The 24,809-nt window shown below is 46.8% G+C and overlaps 1 protein-coding gene across 5 annotated transcripts in view; it reads left to right on the top strand.

Moving 5' to 3' along the window:
• Positions 1 to 22,161: 22,161 nt before the first annotated feature.
• MYZAP (myocardial zonula adherens protein) overlaps positions 22,162 to 24,809 on the top strand; it is a 98,780-nt gene continuing 96,132 nt past the window's right edge. For all 5 annotated transcript variants that reach the window (XR_014810662.1, XR_014810658.1, XR_014810663.1 and 2 more), the window contains exon 1: positions 22,162 to 22,286. Coding sequence is in view for 2 of the 5 variants with exons in the window: in XM_021094625.2 (XP_020950284.1) it covers positions 22,212 to 22,286 (75 nt within the window). In the remaining 3 variants the exon portion in view is untranslated. The remainder of the gene's footprint in view (positions 22,287 to 24,809) is intronic.

Raw genomic sequence — 24,809 nt, 5'->3', positions numbered from 1 at the left:
TGCCAGCCACAGCCATAGCCACAGAACCTCAGGATCCGAGCCACATCTGCCACCTACACCACAGCTCAGGGCAATTGTGTATCCTTTTTTTTTTTTTTTTTTTTGGTCTTTTCTAGGGCCACACCCATGGCATATGGAGGTTCCCAGGCTAGGGGTCCAGTCAGAGCTGTATCACTGGCCTACGCCATAGCCATAGCAACACAGGATCCGAGCTGAATCTGCGGCCTACACCACAGCTCACGGCAATGCCAGATCCTTAACCCACTGAGCGAGGCCAGGGATGGAACCCACAACCTCATGGTTCCTAGTTGGATTTGTTAACCACTCAACCACGACGACAGGAACTCCAGCAATGGTGTATCCTTAACCAACTGAGAGAAGCCAGGGATCGAACCCACATCCTCATGGATACTGGTTGAATTCATCTCTGCTGCACCACAACAGGAGCTCCAAGAGATACCTTTTTATGGAAGAAAAGCCACAACAATAAATGAGTAAACAATGGCAATAAAATCTGGGAAGCTGGAAAGAGATGGACCTGTGTCATTTAAACAAATCAGAAAATGATATATCCTAGTAGACAGTAAAGGAAGTTTGAAGTATGAAGGAGCCTCTGAAAATGGGGTAAAGATGGTGCTAAGAATAGGATTTGTTGAAAATTTGCCCATGAAGCAGATCCCCCAGATCCTTTCTCTCATTCCAGCAGAGGACTAGACACTGGCTCCCTGGAGCTGCTGGCTTTGGGCAGCAGCGTGGCCATGGATAGGGGAGCTATGTTTCATGGGGGACTGAGTGACAGTCCACACCCTGAATGGTGAGAGCCCCCTCTTCCCCCGCCCCCCGCCCCGTCCCTCCACCACCCTACTCCAAGGGCACTGGCAGCAAGGTTGGTATCTTCCAGGCAGGAGCTTAGGGGATTCCTTTCTGGGGAAGACAACTGGCTTGGGGCATGGACCTTCAAGGAGGCTGAGGGTTGATAGCCCCCAGTGGAAGTGCCCCATTATTTATCCTCTGGCTAATCCCACAGCCAGTGGGCTCTGCCTCCATGGAAAGGGCTGCCTACCAGTTACTTAGGGCCTTACTCTCAAATGTGAGTGCACAGCTAAGGGCCAGAGGCGTTTGGGAGAAATCAGTAATACCAAAGAGAAAAAAACGAGAAGGAAAAATAAAAAGAGGAAGGTGGGAAGAAGCTGACAAATAGAAGGAATAACCATCATGGCAACAAGAACAGTGTCCTGAGATAGGTTGATCCCCAGAGAATACATACAGAAGTGCAGGATGCTGCAATAAGAAAACAGGGATAATCCTTGGACTTGAAAGTTGAGAGCAGAAAGAAAAAGAGAAGGTAAGGAAATCACCCAGAAGGTAGAACAATAACAGCATAAATATGCTGGAAAATAGGAGAGAAAACAAACAAAAAAAAAGATCCATCCAGGCAGGTAACACCTAAATAACTGGCTGACAATAGAGATGAAACAGAGACCAGAGAGGGGAAAAATATATCAAAGACATAATTTGAGAAATTTCCCCATATCTGAAGGACACGAATGTATAGATGGAAAAGAGGAGCAAGCACAATGCATGATACAGATCCACAACAGTGCCTGTAATCAGGACATTCCAGACCAGTAGGGGCAAAGAGGAGACCCTTTCAGTTTCTGCAGGAAGGGAAGGGGATATTAGGAGCATGAGCATGGCACTGTGCTTTTCAAGAAAAAATTTAAGCTAGAAAATCATGGAGTAATGCCTTCAAAATTCCGAGAATTATTTCTCCATACCTAGAATACTGTACACATCCAAAACATCAAGACAATTTCAGGTATTCAAAAACTTGAAAACTTTTTAAATTCTTGTTTACCCTTTGGAGTGTTTCTAAAATGAGATTACTTAAGAAAAAGAAGACAAAAGAGATAAAGGAAGCTGGTGATCCATCGCAGGAAATACATTTGGGATTCCCCAGAACAAAGGTAAGAAGAGCCCCTGGGTGGTGCTGTGGGGCTGACCTGGAAGACAGGTTTGGAGGGCTCTGGCAGGAAGTGGGGCAGGGCCAGAAAAAGATGTCACTGACACAGGACCAAATGAATTTTGTCACACTGAAAGATTGCTAGTTTTGAAGTAAAGTTAGTGACGAATTAGTAATAAGTACCTAGAAAGTTGACTGAAGAAAAAACAATGATTGTTAACTCCAGGAAAAACAAAAAATTGTATAAGGAAGAAGATAGAGGCGTTCCCGTTGTGGCTCAGCGGTAATGAAACTGATTAGTATTCCTGAGGACCTGGGTTCCATCCCCGGCCTTGCTCAGTGGGTTAAGGATCCAGCATTGCCATGAGCTGTGGTGTAGGTCACAGATGCGGCTCGAGTCTGAGTCTGGTGTTGCTATGGCATGGGCCGGCAGCTGCAGCTCCGATTCAACCCCTAACCTGTCCATATGCTGCAGGTGCAGCCTGAGAAAAAAAAAAAAAGAAAAAGAAAAAAGAGGATATATAACTATTCAGTGCACTACATGGCCCTGTATGTGTCACACAGGCATAAGGTATAAGCACTGAATATTGAGTTAATGAAAATTATATAGCTGTATTTGATAGTGTGGGAAGGGAAGTAGACAGGGTGATTTAAGAGACCAAACCTCCAGCTTCCCTTTGGATAGTCAAATAGATAAGATCTAAAATCTAAAAAAATCTAGATAAAGCCACGTAAGTGTGCTATTTCAATATATAGAGATAAATATCAGAATACATAGTTGAGGAGTTCCCGTCGTGGCTCAGTGGTTAACGAATCCGAGTAGGAACCATGAGGTTGCTGGTTTGATCCCTGGCCTTGCTCAGTGGGTTAACGATCCGGCGTTGCCGTGAGCTGTGGTGTAGGTTGCAGACGCGGCTCGGATCCCGAGTTGCTGTGGCTCTGGCGTAGGCCGGTGGCTACGGCTCTGATTGGACCCCTAGCCTGGGAACCTCCATATGCCGCAGGAGTGGCCCTAGAAAGACTTAAAAAAAAAAAAAAAGAAAGAATACATAGTTGACAGTGGTTGTATCTAGAGAGTGGGAACCAGGGTGTAGAAGATGGATCAGGGAAAGGCTCGTTTTCATTATAAAGCTTTATAAAACCATTGGAGTTCCCGTCGTGGCGCAGTGGTTAACGAATCCGACGAGGAACCATGGGGTTGCAGGTTCGGTCCCTGCCCTTGCTCAGTGGGTTAACGATCCGGCGTTGCCGTGAGCTGTGGTGTAGGTTGCAGACGCGGCTGGGATCCCGTGTTGCTGTGGCTCTGGCGTAGGCCGGTGGCTACAGCTCCGATTCAACCCCTAGCCTGGGAACCTCCATATGCTGCGGGAGCGGCCCAAGAAATAGCAACAACAACAACAACAACAAAAAGACAAAAAAAAAACCCAAAAACCATTGGACCTTTAAAGTCACAAATATATAATTTTGATTTCTTTTCAACAAAGTTAACAGCAGATAATTCTAGAATGACAATTGGACCCCGAGTCCATCTGAAGCCAATCTTTTTTTTCAAGATAAATGCTTCATATTGACTTGCCTTTAGGCTTTGATTTTCTTTAGAAGAGAGTTTGGTTTGTGCAATCTATCCAATAATCTACAGATTCTACAAGCCTATGGTCAGAGGTAATCCTGCTGGAGTTACCTTAAGTGACAAGGAGGACTTGTTCTGAGGTTGGAGGGAGGTGTCTCGGAGCCCAGGGTCAAGGAGCTTGAAGCAGGGACTGAGGCGCCACAGGGAACCCTGAAGTTCCTTCTCTCCTTTGCTTCTATGTGCTCCTGTGTCTGTATCTGCTTTGATGTCGGATTCCCAGTGTGCGGGGTAGGAATTAGCCACCGAGTCTGCACCTGAGTAGAGCACTTGGGAGGGATGAGATAAACTCAGTTTGAGTGCCACGTTCTGAAAAGTCAGAAGGGACATCCCAGTGGGAAACACCTGTTCTTTCTGGAGCTCAAGGTGGCCACGCCCTGCCTGGGCGGCTGGACTGGGGAAGCTGCTGGGCTATCTTTGGAAAAGTCATTCACTTGTGTTGAAACACACACGGGGCTTGTGCAGCAGCAAGGATGGTGCTGACTTGGGGTCCGAGGAAGGCGGCCAGGTTTGGGCTCCTCTTATTAATGGTATAGCCCCTAGCCCCTTGGGGCAATTGAGAACTTGAAGTCTAGCTAGGCTGAGAGCTTAAAATGTGCTCCGAGTGTAAAATTCATGCTGCATTTTGAAGACTTACTATCCCCAAAGTACAGAATAACTCTGTTACTATTATCAATAGTAATGTTAATGTTGAAATGATGATATTAGGGGCATATTGGCTTCAATAAAATATGTTCTTAAAATTAATTTCACCTGCTTCTTTTTACATCTAAAACATGTGGCTCTAAGACAAATGAAGAATTTCAAAAATGGCTCTCATTATGTTACTTTTGGACCTCACCAGTCTAGACCCTAGACCTAATGCATTACCTTGGTTGGAAAGAACAAAATCACTCGGGCTTGGCACTACTTGAGAAGGGTGGGGAGAGGAATTTGTGCAAAATCTTGATGTCTTTGCTTCCATTTAGCATTAATTAGACAGCACCTTGGGAGTTCCCGTCGTGGCCTAGTGGAGACGAATCCAACTAGTATCCATGAGGAGGTAGGTTTGAGCCCTGGCCTTGCTCAATGCGTTAAAGATCCAGCGTTGCCGTGAGTTCTGGTGTAGTATCACGGATGTGGCTTGGATCCTGAGTTGCTGTGACTGTGGTGTAAGCCAGCAACTACAGCTCAGATTTGACCCCGAGCCTGGGAACTTCCCTATGCTGCGGGTACAGCTCTAAAAAGCATAAATAAACAAACAGCACATTGTCTTCGGGGGTCCCAAACCCTGGTGCCCCTGTTCTGCTCTGCTTGTAACAAGCCAGTCCCAACCACAGGAGAGAGGTGAGGACAGTGTTTCTGGCAAAAGACCCATGTGCCCTTAGGGCCTTGGGGGACTTCTTAGGGGATCTGAAGGCCACTCCACTGCTCTGGGAAACTTGACAGAAGGAAACCCTGCAGCTTCCCAGTACTGCTGCTTTGTTCAGTGAGGTCAGTGTTTGCTGGCTTGAGGCTTCTCAAAACCCAGCCGGGGGAGGCTGGTGGTCTCAACTGATGAGAAGCTTTAATTGGCCACTGTAAATCTCTCTGATTCATGAAAATGTTGAAAACATTTTATTTATTTGTTAGGATGCAACTGGATAGACATGGTCTCTCTGAATGTGCCATTGTCAGAGAATGTTACTGAAGAATGTCCTTGCTGATGGAAAGTTGGCGAGGCACTGACAAAAGTGATTGTTTTCCCCAGGGTCGTGGCTCTTGCAGGTTCTGTCTCCACACTTGGTTGATAAGTGATGGAGTTTCCCTTAACTTTCCCCCGGGGGTTATTTCCTTGGCATGTACATGCCTCTGCCATTCATAGAATCTTGAGATTTGAACGATTTCAGTCATTTCTTCATCCAGGGTGATGAGCAACCTGCCATCACTGTCAAAGCCCCAGAACCATCCTCCATGATTTACATTCAGTCCTGCTCATGTCATGCCTTGGGATGTACCAAGCTTTCATACAGGTCATTACCAAGACCTGAGTTGTGACTGCAAATTGCTTAGTTTATGCTGTGGCTCCACAGCTGGTGTCAGACTTACAGAACCAGTTCTTCACGCTCCTTGAGACCATAGGCACCTGGGCCCTCCCAGGGCACTGACACCCCACTCCCCTTCCTCTGGCCACTGGGGCTGCTCAGAGGAGGGCTGAGAAGCTGACTGCTTATCTCTGCCATAGAGTTAACCATACTCCTCCACTGGACATCGCCATGGCCTGGCCATCAGTGTGTGTGTATACATGTCACATCTTTATTATTCTGTTGGAAGACACTTAGGCATTTCCATGACTTGGCTATTACAAATAATGCTGCTGTGAACATGGGGGTGCATGTATGTTTTTGAGTTACTGTACTCATTTTCTTTGGATAAATACCCAGTGTTGGGATTGCTGGATCGTATGGTAGTTCTGGGTTTTTTGTTTGTTTGTTTTTAGGAGACTCCATGTTGTTTTCCAGAGTGGATGGAGTTTTTTTTTCCTCTTTAGGTCTGCCTATCCTGGACGTTTCATGTAAACAGGACCATACACTATGTGGTCCTTTGAGACTGGTTTTTTTCAGTCAGCATGATATTTCCAAGACTGATTCATGTACTAGCATGTATTAGCACTTCATTTCTTTTGATGGCCAAACAGTATTCCTTTGTATGAATGTACCACATTTTGTTCCTTGGTGAACATCTGAGTTGCTCTACTCTTTGGCTACTGTAAACAATGCTGCTATGAGCATTTGTTTGTTTGTTGTCTTTTTAGGGCCGCATCTGAGGCATATGGTGGTTTCCAGACTAGGGATGGAGTTGAAGCTGTAGCCACCAGCCTACGCCACTGCCACGGCAACTCGGGATCTGAGCCGCATCCGAGACCTACACCACAGCTCATGGCAAGGCTGGATTCTTAACCCACTGAGCAAGGCTGGGGATTGAACCTTCATCCTCATGGATGCTAGTCAGATTTGTTTCCTCTGAGCCATGATGGGAACTCCTGCTGTGAGCATTTGTATACACATCTGTGAATGACCACACTTTTCATTTCCTCGTGTATATACCTAGGAGTGGAAATGCTTGGTCTTTTGTTAGATCCCTTTGTGGAACTACCAAACTATTTTCCGGAGTTGTTGCACCATTTTACTTTGCTCTCAGCAGTGTAGTAGTGTTCCAATTCCTCCATATCCTTGCTAACACTTGTTATTGTCTGTTTGATTACAGATATTCTAGTGTATGTGAAGTGGTATGTTACTGTGGTTTTGACTTGCATTTCCCTGATGGCTAATGATGTTGAGTAGCCTGGCAATCATTTTATCCACCACTTGCTTATTTTCGCTTGAATTCTCATCATGGGTGTTTCAATCATTTTCCCAACTTCGTGAGGTCCCAATTCCTTTCATCTCCAGAGATCCCTCTCTTCTGCTGTTCTTAAACATCTCCATGTGCTGATACATTCTTCTACAAATAGTTACTGAGCTGCTTTTATGTGGCATGTGCTGGTGGCTGGGGATATACAACTGAGCTGTCACTTACAGTCTGATGGCCATGTGGCATCACAGGACGCCTCTGCTTAAAATGCTTTGTTGACGTTTTAAAATTTGGGATGAAATTTAATAGCAAACTTCATGGCCCCCAAGTCTGTGTGTCCATATGAGTGTAGCCAGTCCAGCCACTGTCCTTCCTGTTCTCCCTGCCTCCTGGTGAATAATACGCTCCTACAGGTTTGTTCCTAGACTCCACTGCCCCTTCTAGACAGTAAGCCTCTCATAGCAGGGGGTGATTCTTAGGCATCCTTGTGTTTCCACAGCCCTCAGACAACACTTGGGTCCTTGAAAGTACTCAGTACAATACCATACAATGTAATTGATCCATTTACTATCCAATTAGTACATGAATAGATGGCTTAATAAGTGAATGAATGAAAATATGTGATTCTGCTCTATAGCGCAATTTATTTTTTATTTTATATTTCTTTTTTGGCTGCCCTGCTACATATGGAGTTCCTGGGCCAGGGATCAGATCTAAACCATAGTTTCCACCTACACGGCAGCTACTTAACCCACTGCGCCCAGCTGGGGATGGAACCTTTGTCCCGGCGCTCCCAAGATGCCGCCAATCCCCTTGCGCCACAGGGGGAACTCTGGTAGTGCAATTTATTTTAGTTTTAACTTGGCTGCAATTGGGCTGTATTCTGATTCCCATTTCAAAGTAGCCTGAATGATATGCCAGGCCTGCTGAATGGAGGGTAGCTTGATTTGAGTCCCATATTGATAACACATAGGGATTGCTGTACTCTATGGGGTTTGAAGGGATTTCTTTGGACTCTGTTGAGTTTTAAGCAAAATGAAATAAAACGACATAATGTAAAGTGAAATACCCACCGTCCGAATACAAACATGTTCAGCAGAGACATGTTTGGGGGCCCTGTGTTGAAATTTACAAAGAAAACAGGAGTTAAGCATCTGGTCCTGGTGCACCTTCCCCTTCCCCTTGTACAGGCAGGACCAAGCTCTCTCCACCCAGGGCAGGCACATATTTCTTCCCTGGATGGTTTTGTTGAGGGAGGGGATGGAGATGGAAGTGGGCTTTCCGTGGTGTATCCGGCGGGCCCTGGCCCCGTGGGAGACAGGATGCGGGCCAGCCAGGCCCTCCAGCCCCCTCTAATCGGGCTGCTTCCTATTTTCAGAGGTCTATGCGGTGGCCCATGTGAGGCAATGGTAATAATTGCATTGTCCTGGGGTAGGGAGGAAACGCCTGGCATTGACGATAATTCTGTCTGCTTATTTGCCAGGAATGTTGTTTGGCGAGATAATAAACATTGGGGAGCTTCTGTTTTCAGCGATGTTTGTGAAGATGATGTCCAGATGAAGGGCTAAGACACTGACCTCTGAAGCAGGACACAGGCCTCACAGCTGGGCTAAGCTTGCCCCTGAGTCTTCCCCTCAAGTCCTTCCTCCATTTCAGGGTCCCCCCAGTGGAGGCGCCCAGGGTCCACACCCCAGCCTGTGGCCTCGTTCCCCTAGTCTGGGCACCACCACATTGCTAAGGATCCACGGCTCCCCCAATGCCCTCTGGAGCTCATAGCTGCCCACACACAGCTCCTCCTTTTCTGACTGCTTCGCTCCACCCCTCTCCTGAAACTGATTAATCAGATCTTTGCTAATATGTCAGTAGGAAAGGCTTCAGGAAGCAGCCTTCCCTGCTCCTCTCCTAAGTAGCTGCCATGTGCCAGGTGTGTTGTCTATTCTTTTCATCCCAACAACCTAAAAGGCAGTGATCATTACCGTTTCCCCATTTCACAGGTTGAGAAGCCGAGGCTCAGATAGGAACCGGAGTACCCTCATCATGAGTAACCCTGGGATTTGAACTCATCTCTGATGTGGAGACCTCCCTTTTTTTTCAGTATATTCTCTTTCCTACCTGCCAGGCTCCATGGGAATGTCTGGTGCAACAGAGATGCTTGAGGCAGCCCTACCCTCGAGGAATTCCTGGTTGCACAAAAAATGTTGAGTCACTGGGAGAAGCTTGGCAACAGCAGTGATGGACAGGAGAAGCTGGGGAAATGAGGAGGGGCGGAGTGTGAACAAGGCCCCCTGGGGGCTGCTGTCACAGCTCCGCCCACAACTCCCCCAGCTGCAGGGAGTGCTGGGTGCTGATGGCGCAACAGAATCACCCTTGGCTGGAGGGAGCTGTTTAGCTCAATGTTAGGCCCCTTCCCCAGGGGAAGCCTGAGTCTGATTGGTCAACAAGTGAGTCCAGAGGCGTGGCCCCCTTGCCTGAGTTGAACACAAGGCTGAAAGGCCATTCCAGCTGCAGAGGATCAGCCCCATAGGTTGGTATCCAAAGAGCACCCCAAACACTTCTGCACACAAACCTGCCTAAGAGTGTGTGTCCTAGGACCCCAAGATGCATGGAGATGTAAGGGTACCTAGCATGTTCCAGAAAGTAAAAGCCATCCAAGGCTGCTGAAATGTAGGATGCATTGTGATTTGAACATCCAGTGTTGGGTATGTGTCTACTCTCCTCAAGAACAGAGCCTACAACTCTGCCCAGTGCCATGAGTCCTGACCTATTATAAGAGTAAACTGTTTACAATTTAGAGGAAATGGCAGTTTATAACCCAAATAAATAGAAACAGAAATATTTGGGAATCATTTTATTGATGCTTTTGGAATGTCAGAGCTAAAAAGAAAAAAAAAAAAAACCTTAGATCACATCCAGTCCCGAAGCCCTCAGTTATCACATGGAAATGAAGCCCCAGGGAGGTAACATGACTCCAGGGGAAGGCAGAGAGTGTCATCAGGGACACCACGGAACCCAGGTCTCCTGGGCTGCAGTTCATTGGCCCCATCAACACTCTTCTGGGAGGTCTATGTCTCATACCTATTAAGAACTTAAACCTGAGCCTATGAAGTTTCATTCAACTTAGTACTCTGAAAGTGACCTGTCCATCGGAGGAGGAAAGGCCTTTGAAAAAGCCTGCCATCAACTTCCTTGAATGCCCCAGCTATCCTCTGCAACGGTTCACAGAGTCAGCCTGCTTCGCTGGTGCTAGGTACATCAAGGCTCAGTATTGTTCCGGAACCTTCTGTGCTTCCCTGCTCCCTCTCCGATCAAATCCAGCTGCTTTTCCTCCAACCACAGTCAAAATAAATGTGAAAGTCATAGGACACCATCAGGGGGCACTCTCCCTACTCAGCCACCTGCTTGGTGCTTCTCTTTACCTCACTTCCTGGGTTAGATGGGCTCCTCCCTTTCTCTGGGAAAAGGGTTATTGGATAAGCTGACTTTAGCTGGTGCACTATTATGACCATTAAGAGCTCTTAGCCTCAGTACGCTAACCTCTGATAAATGGATGATTCCGGGCTCATCACCGGATCCAAGACAGCAGTGCTCAACTTCCGCTGTCCTGTCTAGAACGTGACTTTGCCCTTCGACCTGCTGCTCTGGGCCTGACAATTATTAACCCACATAATCAGACTCTGTGTGAACTTCTCGTTCCAGATAAGGCACGTTTTTGAAAAGTCGCCTTAGAGCACAGTCTCTCCAGCTGGGGTTTGTATTTTGCTTGCTTCTAAGGAGCTACAGGTATCAGTTACTCCATGAGCAGGGAGGGTTCTGTGGGTAGTTAAGGTGGAGAAACACCGCATAGTTGTTTATCTTTGGAAGATGCTCCGTCTGCCTTAGGGCACTACTAAGTCGTATCCTAAATCTGGCTGCTTCTGTTTAACCCGGATCTCCCCAATTTCATTGACCACAGAAAACTTTTTTTTTTTTTTTTTTGGCGTTTTAGGGCTTTACCCATGGCATATGGAGGTCCCCAGGCTAGGGGTTGAATTGGAGATGCAGCTGCCAGCCTACACCACAGCCACAGCAACACCAAATTGGAGCCACATCTGCAACACATACCACAGCTCATGGCAACGCAGGAGCCCTGACCCACTGTGCAAGGCCAGGGATTGAACCCACATCCTCAAGGATACTAGTCAGATTTGCTTCCATTGCACCACAATGAGAACTCCCAGAAGCTTTTTTAACGGGACACCTTTTAACCTCCTTGAGGAGACTCGCCTCTTTCTGAGCTCACTTTCTCTCTTCTGTTCTGCTTTTTACAACAGGCTTTCCTGTCTGGGTCACTCTTCTGGTGTCACTGTTCTGTGTCTCCACGATGTCTTTTCAGCACACGGGGGTGTGGCCTTGCTCCCAGCTTCTGGTCCTGGTTTGCCTGGAATAACAGGGTTTCCTGAGATATGGAACTTCCAGTATAAAGCCAAGGAAATCCCAGGCCAGCTGGGACATGTTGCTTATCTGTACCAAGCCCTGCGGCTCCCAGGCAGCCACCCTGCTGCTTCTTGCGGGGGGGGGGGGGGGGGGGGGGAGGGGCGGCACCCCCACCCCGCGCGAGATTCCCTGTTGCTGGGCTCAGCCTTCCTGGGGCTGTGATTGCAAGTTGTTTAAATGCCCATCCTCTCCCTGCCTTTCAGCTAAACCCAGTCTCCTGGTCACACCTGCATGGGGCCTAGATTTCCTTGCTGCCCCTATGAGCGGACTCTGTCTGGGCCCATGTTATCCACCCTGAGTAGACTTGAATAACCATAGTGCCACAGTGCCCAGCCCTCCCCTTGCTCCCTCGGCCCCTGGCCCTGACAAGCACAAGGGTGGCTGAGTGGCTTTCAAGAGGGGTCTTGGTGATGTCACCCCAGCTGAGAGAGAGCTGATGAGGCAGGGCTGTCCTGATATGTTGGTGTGGAAGGTAGGGAGCCAGTGTGTCCAAAGGAGAAGCTGCAGCCTCGCAGTTCCTCCATTCCCCTCTGCTCTGCCACCACTTGAGCAGGGTTTGGGGTGATTGGCACTGCGTTTGTCTCTGGACCACAGATGCCAGCTCTGGTGAGTGAGTAGCCTGTGCCATCAGGGGCTCACTCTCAGTGATGAGGGGATGGAGACATGGGGACCAGTGAGTGCAAGTTAAGAGTTCAGTGCTGCAGTGCTGATGGAGAGATTAATTTGTCCCTCGTTTTTACTGCTGTAAATGTTTTTCCATTTCTCCCAGTCTTTCCTCAAGGCTTTCAACCCCCTTGCTCCAGGGCCTTTTGTGTAGATCCAGATCAGGAGTTCTTTTGTTCATTAAAGCCCTCACTTATTGGGAGATTGGTGACTTTTGTTCTTGAAGGAAAGGGGTTGCCTGCAGGGGACAGACAGGAAGAGCCACATCAGAGGGGGGTTTGGACCAGAAGTAGATGATTTTCCAAGTCTAGTGGGCCATGGACCTCCAAAGCATCCCCCTGCAGAGGTGCTGGGCTGTGGGATGGACTAATTTGGACATCATGGCAAAAGACTACTCGCTCATTGAAGAAAGATCTGCTGTATGCCTAGTGTGTGCCAGGCACTGTTGTAGATGCTGGGATAAGAGAAATGAACAAAAAAGATAAAAACTGCCCTCGTAGATATTGGGTATTATGGGAGATGGACACAAACCAAATGTACAAAACTTGGGCTTTTCGTGCAGAGTTATGAAGCCATTGGAAGGGTCTTTACAGAGGAGTATGGTTTTAAAAGGATCACAGTAGCCTTGTGTTTTGGGTGGATCCAGTATGGGGGTGGAGGCAGAGAAGAAAGATGAATTAGGCTACTTCAAGAATCCAGGGGAGAGGTGATAGTGGCTTAAATGTTGCTAATGAAAGGGTTTTGGTTTTGGACATGCTTTGAAACTAAAGCCAGAAGAGAAAATGTAAGCTATGAGTTTAAGAGGAGAGATCAAGGATGCCTCCCGGGATTTTGGCCTGAGTGACTAGAAGAGAGTCCTCATTAACTGAACTGGGGAAGGCTGTGGCAGGAATGGGTCTTTTCAGGGGAGTGATCTTGCCCAGAAATGGCAGAGCCCCCATTCCTTCTATCCCAGGCACGGCTGCACTGGTCCTTATGGCTGTATGTGTATTAGAAAAGGCACCGCTGGAGTGCCTGCTGTGGCTCAGCAGGTTAAGAATGTGAGAATTCGGGTTTGATCCCTGGCTTTGCTCAATGGGTTAAGGATCCAGTGTTTCTGCAACCTATGGTGTAGGTTACAGATATAGCTCAAGTCTGGTGTTGCTGTGGTTGTAGGCCTGCCGCTGCAGCTCAAATTCAACCCCTAGCCCATATGCTGTGAAAAGAGAGAAAGAGCAAGAATGAATGCAAGCAAGCAAGCAATAAAGAAAGGGCATCCTTTGCTCTGATGGACACAAGCCCGTGCTGGGGGCACAGCTTGTCCACGGGAACAGTCCCTTCTGCAGCATGAATCCCTGTTGCTGTGAACACTCTTCACATCTCCATACAGAGGCCCTGCCTGAAGTGACTACTGGTGCATCAGAAATACCTCTGCAAGCAGGATGGGGCCAGATGGATACCAGGGACCAAGTACACTGAACTACTGAGCTTAGTGAAATAGTTTTTCATATCCCTATGTCATGAGTTTTATAATGAATTGTATACTTGCCCCAGAAGCTGCCTTGAGGGGAAGCCTCTTACATGAACTCATTAGAGGTATAAATGCAGAAAATAATGTTAAGAAGTATTGTTGGCCTTCTTAGGATTAAAATATGAATGCTGTTTTGTTTTGAAGTTATGTGATCCTCTTTCGTTACATGTGAAGAGAGGGTAAATTCTCTATGTTAATTTCTCTTAATAGAGCAAACCAAACCTAGGAAAAGAATGGGTCATATTCCTTTTCCAAGTGTCTTACATTAGCACTAGTGTGGGACACTCAACATACTTGCTTTGAAGAAGTTCCAAGTCTGAAGGAGTGTTCCGTACCCCTTTCACACTCAGCGTTCCCAGAAAATGACCAGGCAATTCATAGTCGTCTTTAGAAGGGAATTCAGCCCCTACTATAGTCATATCATCTATATTTTATAGCTTCATTCAAGCCTCACAATGACTCTAAGAGGTGGTACTATTATCTCCCATTTCACAGGAGAGAAGATTAAGGCTTGGAGAGTGGAGGTGACTTGCCCAGGCCCATCAGCTGACTTATGGCAGAGCCTATGTGTACACTCAGGTGAGTTTGCCTCCCAAGTCTTCTCTGTTGATGAGGGTCCCTCAGATGGACTCCCTTGATGGGAAAGCCAGACTCCCACAACCCCAGGGCCACAGGTTTCTGCAATTCTAAGAGACTAACTGCACCTACTCTGTGCCTCTTCCCCACCTGATGCCCAAGAGCCCTCTGGCCATCCTTGATGAGATGTCTTTGCCCTGGTCCTTGTACAAATGCTGGGTGGTGGCCTAAGAAAAATGTGGGAAGTTTATTATTATTTGGTAATGTGAATATCTGGGTGTCATTCCAGATCCACTGAATCAGAGAGAGTGTCCCTGGGTCAGGGCCCAGGAAAAAATTGTTAGCAAGACCCTAGGTGACTCTAATGGGCAGCCAGGCATGGGACCACTGACAGAGCCACACTCCAGAGATAGGGAACGCTCTGCCTGCCTCACAAGTTGGCCTCACACATCACTTCCACCCATTTCCAGCCATTTCTTTCCTTTATCCCCTCTCCTTGGCTGGCTCTGGTGATGAAAGTGTTCCCTCAATGGCCCTGCACTCCATTTCCCTGTAGTTTTACCTACTGGGCCCCGTTCTATGTGTGGGGTTACACAGTCTAAGTCTAACCACTCTGCCACAGTGACAGCCCTTTAAGTAGTGAAGTCACCAAACATGCCCCTCCAGTCTTTTCTTCTCTAGAGACAATATTCCCAGTTCTGCCACCTGCATCTCTCGTTATTTAGTGCTGAGTTCTTATACCATCGATGCCATGTTCTTCTGAAACAAGGATGGTCCTTTTCCATTTAAACCATGCCACCCAGAGCGGAAGGTCACTTCCCAGGCAAGGTGGGGCCAGCACCACACAGTAAAGACTTTTGCCTTTTGGGGTCCAGCTCCTGCCTTCTTCTAAGCATCCTAAAAGTAGGTGACATGTTCTGGGTCACAGAGGGATGGGTTTCTACAGGGCTACCGGCCAAGCTGTGTTCCACAGATGTCCTCAATATGGGACGCTGCTAAGCCTGGTTTCCTGTGTCCCCTGTTGGTGTCCCTGTTGATTTTTGGACCCAAGGTGGATATCATAGATTTATTCTTTTTTTTCCTGTTTATTTCAAAAGATTTTTTAAAAATTTTGATTTTATATTGGAGTGTAGTTGCTTTACAGTGTTATATTAGTTTCAAGTGTATAAGGCGATTGATTCAGTTATACATATACACATATCCATTCTATTCCAAAGGATTTTATGATGTGGCTTGAAACACTATTTATCCTGGAAGGTTTTGGCACTTGTGTTACTTCCCTTGCACTTATCTGCAGCAGCTAGTTATTAATATTATGAGGGTCAAGTTAGTTTCTGACATCTCAGTGAATAAGTGAAGATCATTTTTATATTGATTTATTTATTTATTTATTTTTTGTCTTATTTTTTAACTCCATTTTTTATTAAAGTGTAGTTGATTTCCAATGTTGTGCCAATTTCTGCTGTATAGCAAAGTGACCTAACCATCCATAAATATATATATATATATATATACACACACACACACACACACATTCTTTTTCTCATATTATCTTCTATCACGTTATATCTCAAGAGATTGGATATGGTTCCCTGTGCTATACAGTAGGACCTTATTGCTTATCTATTTTATTTTTTTTATTAAAGTAGAGTTGATTTACAATGTTTCTTCAATTTCTGTTGTACAGCAAAGTGACCCAATCACACACAGTTTCCTGTGCTGTACGGTAGGACCCCATTGCCTGTCTATTCCAAATATAACAGTTTGCATCCACCAACCCCAAACTCCCTGTCCACCCCACACCCCTTCTCCCATGCCCCCCAGCAACCCCAGGTCTGCCCTCTGTGTCCATGACCCATAGATGTATTCTTGCTAGATTCCACCTGTTATACTTTGCTCCTTGCTCTAGCCTCTTGAATTTTGGGATCCTGCCTCTGCCATCAGTAGATTGAATGTTCCTTTTTCTAATGCTTTCAGACTCTCTGTGTTCACGCTGTTTTATACTAGACTCTGTGGGCCACGCAATGGTGACTATTGTTCCAGAGATCTTTACTGTGGGCAGGGAATATGGTCTAGCCTTCAGTACCTGTGCATATATCCCATTTTACAGAGATGTGTGGACATACCCGGTGCCCACCCACATCGCCTCAGCCGTCTTTTACCAGCTCTGTATGTCTATTTCCCAGCTTATGTGTGCTTTGATGCTAATGGTCTGTGCTATTAGGGCCACAGAGGTCCCTTGTCCCTGTGAACTGCTCTGAGTCCCTGAGTTGTGTTCTCTCTCTGCCACAGACTTCTCATCCCAGGGAATGACTAACTAGTGTCAGAATATGCTTGGCTTTTTTGTCTGGAGGCAGGACTAACCCTGAGGTGCAGTTCATACTCCAGAGCTGCAATGGGATCAGGCTGGATCTGGAACTCTACTTGAAAGTCCCCTTGCTGACTTCTTCCTATTCCTGCATCCCCACTCCCTTCCCGGTTGCTCCTGGGAGCACTTCCTCTCTAATCCCCTATATGTGGATCCTTGCTTCAGAATCTCCTTTTGGGAGAAACTGACCTAAGATGGTGATCATAGCATAAATTGAGGTATCAGCTGTTTTGCATGAGTATACATGTACACATTTCAGTGCTTTTTTTACTTTAAAAAAAAGTTGCCAGGTCACTTAGTTAAGTGATCCCGCGTTGTCCCTGCTGTGGCTCAGGTTCGATTCCCAGGCTGGGAACTTATGCATGCCAGAAAAAAAAAAAAAAAAAAAAAAAAACCTTTTGAAGATTAGCTCTTTCATTTTTGGGGTAGATTCAAATACAGGTATTACTCATATTTAATTGGTCTCAATAGGATTTACTGACCAGTCACGACCAAGTCACTATTTTTCAGACCACAGTTCCTAAGTCACTCAAGGAAGCACAGAGGTAGCAAAAGGAGATGTTCTTTGTACCCTACGCTTGGGAAGACCCCTCATTCCTCTGACATTTCTCACCTGAGTTACTCCTTCGCTTCTGTGATTATTTTTTTGGACATTGGGTGGAGACTGCTTCCTCTTAAAGACAGTCATCAGGCTGCCTTCCTGGAAAAAATACGCACTTAAGATTTCTGCCTTTGCACCTGCAAATTTTCTACTCAAAGTCCATTTGGTGTCTTGGAAAAGCCAAGAGAATGCCTTCCTCTAGGTGTGCAGACTTGTTACTTTGTGCACAACCAAGCCCCAGGGCTAAGAAAGGAATCATTTATCTTTTATCCATCTATTTTCTTTACTGATTCTCTTCCCCTAGGGACCTATGGCACTATGAGTCAACTACTCACTAGGATAATGTGCAATTCACAAAATTCCCCCGACTTTTGGCTGGTCTCTTAGTTTTTTTTATTTTCTGCCATTCAAATCTATCCCCTCCCTTCCTTTCCACCTCTGGCTCCTCCAGTTTAGAGCCTATATTTCTTATCAGTGCAATTTTCATGGACCCCGAAGCACTCGACCTGCAGTCTCTGCCCTCCATCTGTCCCTTTCTTTCTGCTGCCTTTCCTGTCACTGCCCTGCTTGCAAACCTTCACCAGCTCCCAATCAGCTGCAGATGGATTCTCAAGGCCCTTTGCAGTCTAACCCCAGCCTGTGGTGTCTCCCTTCTGTTTTGAGGTCCAAACTAAAGAGTCCAAAACACATTTCCCAGAACGTCTGACCTCACTGTTCCTCTGCTCGCCCCGTCCAGAATGCCCTGACTTTTCCTCCTCATTCTTCGGGGTCAGCTCCCGTGCCCCCTTCCCAGGGAAGCTTTCCTGCTCTCTCCAGCAGCAGCAGCTTGGAGTCCCTTGTCCTCTGCCTCCTACAGCACTTTGGACGTGCCTCAAGTCTGGCTCCTCTCCCAGTAGAGAAGGTGAGCTGTCAAGCACATAGACTCCAGCCATCTTGCTTGTGACTAAAGCTCAGCTCTACCGCTTACTCACACTGATGCCATGAGCAAGTCACTTCACCTCCCTGTGATGGGATTTCCTCATCAGCAAAATAGGGGACAGAATAGCACCTTCCTCACTGAATTGCTGGGCAGGTTAAAAGAGACAGTATATCTTAAGCCTTTGCATACAGTCAGGGCTGTGTAAGTGTTAGCTCTCATTTTACTTTGGTAAGTTCCCATCTCTCTTTGCAAACTGATTGAGCTCCCAGAAAGGAGGGGCCTCTCTTACTCCTCTCTGTGTCCCCAGTGCCTGGTACATAGTACGTACTTGGTACATATTTGTTCATTGATTTGGCTTATTATTAGCCTGCCAGTTGTGCATTTGTCCCCAAGTTAGCTAGTGAGCACAAGATTATTTTCAGTGAGTTGTATTCCCCAGAGTGGGCCAGCGGAAGATTCCAATCCCCGTGTTTATAAATTCTGTGGACCCGGATGACTCGGTTGGAGTATTGGGTTCCTTTCAGTTTGCTTTCCTTATCTCTAGGCTCTGTTCTCTGCTTCTCAGACACCCGGTGAATATGGACTGTTCTCATTTCTACTTTATCCAAGGGACTTGGTAATTCAATACCCTTGTCTTTGGGTTGGAAATGTGTCCTTTTTCTTTTGTGAAAGTTTGCCCTCTGTTTGACACTCAGAGCTGGACTATGCCAAGGCTTAGGGAGGTTGTGACAGCTGAATGGAAGGGGAAAAAAAGGGGAAGCTTCAGAGTCGTAAGAATGAAGAGGGCACAAAATATCAGCAAGCCTGCTGATATTGGGCTCACCTCCTCTGTGATTCAATTCCTGATTGTTTCTGTTAAGAAATAATGATTTGTCTTTGTTACTCAGAAATTTGCTGGAGGAGTATGTTTCATGATAAGCCCCTCAACTAAAGATGCTGATAGCTTGAAGGGGTTCTACAAAGAGCAGAATGGACAAATAAAAAAGCGGAGGTTGGAAGGTAAGAGAGGAAAGTCTAGGAGCTGGGATGGGAGAAGGAGGTGCAATCCAGTGATTGATTTAAAAAATGAAAGGTGTCGTTATGGACCTCTAGAATTTCCCATGGACTTGTGCTCCAGCAGAGAAATTTAGGAAAGCTTTTAGGAATATGTGGCTATTGCTGTGAATAGGAACAGGTGGCAGCTAAGGGAGTTATGTCATAGCGTCTGTTCCTTTCAGCCCTAATAGTGGCACTGCTCTGTCACCAGTGCTCAGGGTGGCCCCAGAGTGGACCAGGGCCATGCTGAAAGGGGGCTGGGTGGCCATCCACACCAGAATCGCACCCTTGTCCCCCCACCTCCACCTTCTCCCTCTCTCAGTTCTCTAGACCAGGAGGGCTTTTGACTGGAGTGGACATGCTTGGCCTTTGACCCCTCTTTCAAAAAGAATCAATCCCTCCTTTTTATCTTCTTCTCCCAGAACTTTTCATAGAAGTCACAGTTCATAGACTATGATTTCATTTTGACTGTTTCCTTTCTGTGCTAGATCCACCTCATTATTGGCTTCTCAATCCCTGCTTCTTCTCCTTCTTTCCCACTTTCTGGGGGCTCCCCACTCCCCTCTCTCTTGCAGTTCCTTAGGTGTTGGCCTGGCACGGAGGGGCCATGACATGAGCCAGAGCCTGGCATCTGACCGCCCACACCACCCACAACCCTTAGTGACAGCCAGTTTGGGGGATCCTCCTGGCTGGAACAATTGTGAGGCTCTGGCTGCTTCAGCTGGCAAACTGCTTGGAGACTGTCACCTAAGACCCTGGGTTAGCAAGGACCTTAGTTTTAGTTTTGCTTGACCATGAGTGAGTTGAAGTATTGCTCTCTAATAATATTTCTTCAGTTATTCAATATTTATTGTGCACTTAGAATTTGCCAATTACTGTTCCAGGTACTGGGCAGGCAGGGTGTAAACAAAATCCAGTTCCCACCAAGAGCTCACAAGCTGATTATGTAGTCTGCTGCTTTTGTAATGAACCATAATAGAGTGAGAAAAGTATTGATAACATAGAAAAGACTTGGGGAGACAGAGGAGAAATGAATCCATGACCCACCCTTCCTCTCAAGCCCTGGCTCCGTCTTGAGTGATCATTGGGTTGTTGCCATAATAGAAACATTGATGATGCCAGGTTATTTTGACTCTTTCTGAACAGCAGCCCATTTCCTTTCTCCTTAAGACAACATAACAACAATAATTGTTAGCCTTTTTCTACTGAGATAACCATGCAGGTATATTACACCCATGTAAGCTTCAATAGCCAGATTTTTACCACTTTTTATTGAGAGGCAGACCCGTCTTTCAGGCTCATAAAACTCTCCCAAGAATAGGGGGCTGCATGGAAATAGGGTAGGAAGAGACCTCTCATGAAGGACCTCTGTTTAGAAGAGGGAGTGGATGGGAGGATGCAGGAAGGGTTTAGTAAAAAAGCAGTAGACCTGGAGTTAGAAAACTGGAGGTCTAGTCCCAGCCATCCACCAATTAACGTAATACCCCCAGGCCTCAGTTTTTTCATTTGCAAATTGAGGATGATAACAGTAACCACTTTGGGGGTCATGGTGAGAATTTGATGAGAAAAGGCATATGGAACACTTAGAATACAAACATAGCTGGAGTGGTGGTGATGACAGAGATGGTAAAGCACAGGCTGTGTGACTTATGTAAAGTCACATTTATGCTGGCCTCAGTTTCCTCATCTGCAGAAGGAGAAAATCTCCTAGGATCATTTGGAATTCTGTTCAGCAGCATTTCTTGAGTATCTTCTGTGTGGGTGCCACACTGGGGATTCAGAGAAGGGTGAGGCTGGTCCTTTGCCCTCAGGATGCTCACTCCAGGGGAAAGGAACGGACACATGCATAGATGACTCTAACAGAACACATGGTCTCAAAGAGCCGCAAGATTCATGAGTGTAAGTGTTTAGAACAGGAGAGCTCTGGAGGGCTTGGTAGGGAGGCAGTGTTGGGGCTTTGAAGGATGATTATAGAGAAATTGTCTTCCACTGCTAAGAAACATATATCTTCAGGGTAAAGGCCAAACCCTTCAGCTAGGCACACCAGGTTCTTCATGATCTGGCCCAGGGCCTTCTGTTGCTTGTCTACCATCTGCCTCTTGCACTGTATTTTCAGTCTCTAAAAAAATTGCATCAAACCTTTCACCGTCTTTGCAAGTGCCAATTCTTTTGGCCTGGAATTCCCTCCTCCCTTCGCTAGGGGGCAGCAGAGCAGATAAGCAAGGCATTAGGGTCATACTGTGAGGTTTGCAGCTTTGCCACTTTCCAGCCAGTGGGGCCCCTGCTGTCTTACATAATCTCTTGGTGAGTCAATGTCCTCATTTGCAGAATGGGGATACATGATAATAACAGTGCCTACCTCAAACTGTAGTTGTGAGGATTAAATGAGGTGATACATGCAAAGAACTTGCTAGCTGGAGTCTCAGGAACCACTGAATAAATATGAGCAGTTTTGATGAACACTCTATGCCTGGCCTGCTTCCACTTGTATTTCAGGTCTTAGGTCAGTCATCACCTCCTCTGGGAGGACTTTTCCTACACAGGCTAACTCCCAAGGCTGCGTTGTGAGCTCCCAAGAGTATCACTTCTACCAAAGCACTTCCACCTGCCAGCTCTCGGTATCCCCACCAGATTGCAAACTCCATAGGACAGGAGCCAGTCCATTGTGTTGGCTGCTGGGAGGGATACATGATAAGCACTCAATAAATACTGAGTGAATGACATGGGGTGAGTCCCCAGCGATCCCACAGCCTCTTGGGGCAGCTAGGGGTGGAGACGGGTGGCTGAGAATTGTGAGGATAAACGGGCCGGTGGACCTTGACACCACAGGCTGTAGAAAGAACTTGGGGTCCAGGAGGTTCAGGGCTCCTTCTGCTCCAGGATTGACGCCAGGAGGGCACAGAACCGTGGAGGGTAGTTGTCGGCCAACTTTGGCCAGGTCTGCGCCCTGGGAGGAAGAAAATGCAGCTTGACGGGTCCAGCAAGTGAACGGGCCCGCCCCGGCTCCTCCCCCGGCCCGGCCCCCTGCCCCGCCCCCGACCCGCCCCCGCCTGGCGCTAAAGGCCTGCGTCGCTCCCACCCTCCCCTCCTGCAGCTGGGCGGGCCAGCGGGTTTATTCCACCCGGGAGAAGCGCACACCAAGCCGCCACCAGCGCTGCTGCGGGATGCTGCGCTCCACGTCCACCGTCACTCTGTTCTCGGGCAGCGGCTCCAGGACGCCAGGGGCGCCCAGCAGAAGGGTGAGTAGTTGGGATTGGGAGCCACCGCTGTCCCGCTTCCCCATCCAGGCCTCCAGTTTGTCGGGGTCTGGGGATGAAGACACAGGGGAACCCGGCCCTTGGCCATGATACCCTACCCAACTCAACTTTAGGTCCTGCCCCAACTCCAGAGGAGCCCCTTCTTTTCTCTGCCTGAAGTGGCCCCACTCGTTCGAAACGTTTAGGGGACTTTCTGGAATTCCCAGAGATTTCCTCTCCCTTCCTGTCTCCTCTGTCAAGTCAAGTGTATTGGTGGCACCAGTTTAAAAAGCAAGGGGAACATTTCTGCGTCGTTCCTATCTTGAGACTCAAAGGTAATGAATGTCTTTAATACCAACACTTTCCTCCTTCCCACAACGAAAAAAAAAAGAGCCACTTTCCCCCACTGATGTTAGAGTAACACTGCTATGGACTGGGCTTAACCAAGACAGGCTTCATTTTACAAAGTAGAGATTAGCAGCTGGCCACCTAGGAGCCCAGATGTGGGACTTGGATTTATGCAAACAGCTTTCTTCTTTCTGATTTAAGTATTTGCAGCCGTAGGCAGAGTTTAAAAAGCAAGGGGAACGCATCTCCAAGGAGGTTGCCCTTTGGAAGTGCTTTAGCTGTTTCTTTGCTATCTTTGTTGCATCTTTTCTCACCTCTCCAGATGCTCTGTGAAAGAAATGCTAACTACATCCAGGTTGCATCCTTCCCGTTTCATATTTCTTCCAGGATCCATGCCTCCAGAGTACACCACCAGGGCCTTGATTCGTGCCCTTTTTTTGGTTCATCCATTCATTATGATATTTGGTACTTAACATTTGCGTGCCTATTTTCTGGGGTTGAAACTTCTCTAATTCTAGTTCCCTGGGGTTTAGCTAAACAGGTGGTTGAGTCCAAGCCATGGCTCCCTTTGGTACTCCTCTCTGTTCTCTAGTCTTGTAGATGTGCTTGTTTGATTTTTTGTATCTTAACCAGGTGACTAGCAGTCACCTTCAGAGCTGTCTTTCTTTAGCTCTAGGAGAAAGACACTGTGTTACTCTTGGGTGTGGGCCAAGTGATAGGTTCAGATGTGGGCACGTGTGTACCCCAGACACTCAGGCTTGACAGAAGTCTGGTTGTCCAGTCATTAGCTTCGTAAAGCTATATCGCCATTAGGTCCAGGTGGGTTTCCAAGCGCAGTCCCAGCCTTACATCAAGATGAGTATTTGCCTTTGTTCTATGGAAATCCTTCTCGGTGGGAACATAATTGCAATTGAGAAAGAATGAAGTCACTCAAAAGCTACCCCTGAGCCTGGACAGGGTCATGTGTGGGACCAGACTGTGTAGACTGCGTGAAATTCTCTAGATCCCTCTTCAGAGCAGGGCACTAGTACAGTGGCTGGAGTGATATGGGTGGATCCAGATGTGATGGGTATAGTAAATAAACTTTCTGAAGTTTTTTTTTTTTTTTCCTCAAATACTTACTTTCAGGTATTTCTTTGGTTGAACGTGCTGTGGTGTCCGGCACCATAAACATACTATTGAGAAGGCTTTGCCTTTTGAATAAGACAACTGAAATACTTTGGACTGGAGGGCTCAGTGCCCTGAGTTAGACTACGAAGGGTTGCTCTGAGCACACAGATATTTGTTCTGGAAAGAAGACATGAAAGGGTTTCAGGGGTCCCTTAATGATTTCCAACTCTGCTCATGATTTTCAAGTGGTGCAAGTACTGTGTTTATAAGTGTGTGCACAGCGGGGAACTGTGGTCTTTGATTGATACATTAAAAAACGTTTGTAGATCTTTGCGATGTGGGGTTAGGTATTGGGGTCCACTCTACCTGTGGGGGCAGACAATGTCACAGACTACTATCATACAAAGTGATGGTTGTAACAGTGAGTGTCGACAAGGTTATATGAAAGCTAAAAGGAAAGGTTCTCAAAGCATCGTAGGAAGACCTCCCCCTGCAGGAGACATTTGAGTTTAGTCTTGCAGGATGAGTGGAAATTTGTAGGGCAATTGATGTCATTGGGATGGTGAGAAAAAGGAAAGATCATCCTTCTAAGGGAACTCATGGCATATACTGTATGACAAAGGCATATGGGACCTCTTTAGGGCAGAACACTTAATTTTTTTAAAAAAACAAGAACAGGATGTCTTGAAAGTAAGACTTCAAGGCCAAACAAGTGAAAAGTGAAAAAGTGTTCCTGGAGTTAAAAGTTTTTTTTTTTTAAATAAACTCTGTATTGTTTTGTCTTTCTTCTCTGATATTGGACAAGTGATGGTCTTGAAAAAAAAAAAACACGTTAGCCATTAAAATAACATTTCTGTTTCATCCAAAGAGCTTACCAAATTAGGGACTGCAGAAGAACCAGGATGTGTTGGGCCAGACATTCAAGCCAACCAGAAATGGAGGTGACAGCTGACACTGAGCAGGGAGTTCTCTGAGTCAGCTGCCCAGGGTGGTGTGTCCAGACTAGACTGTCACTAGTTATTCGTTCAATAGCTGCCACCTACAATTTGCACTTCCTCCTTATCTGAA

The sequence above is a fragment of the Sus scrofa genome, chromosome 1 (assembly GCF_054392235.1).
Source record: "Sus scrofa isolate SSC_HxYL_T2T_F1_AM1 chromosome 1, Sscrofa_HxYL_maternal_Yorkshire_Landrace_v2.0, whole genome shotgun sequence".
In the NCBI taxonomy this organism is placed as follows: Eukaryota; Metazoa; Chordata; class Mammalia; order Artiodactyla; family Suidae; genus Sus; species Sus scrofa.
This window is presented reverse-complemented; position numbering and strand designations above follow the sequence as displayed.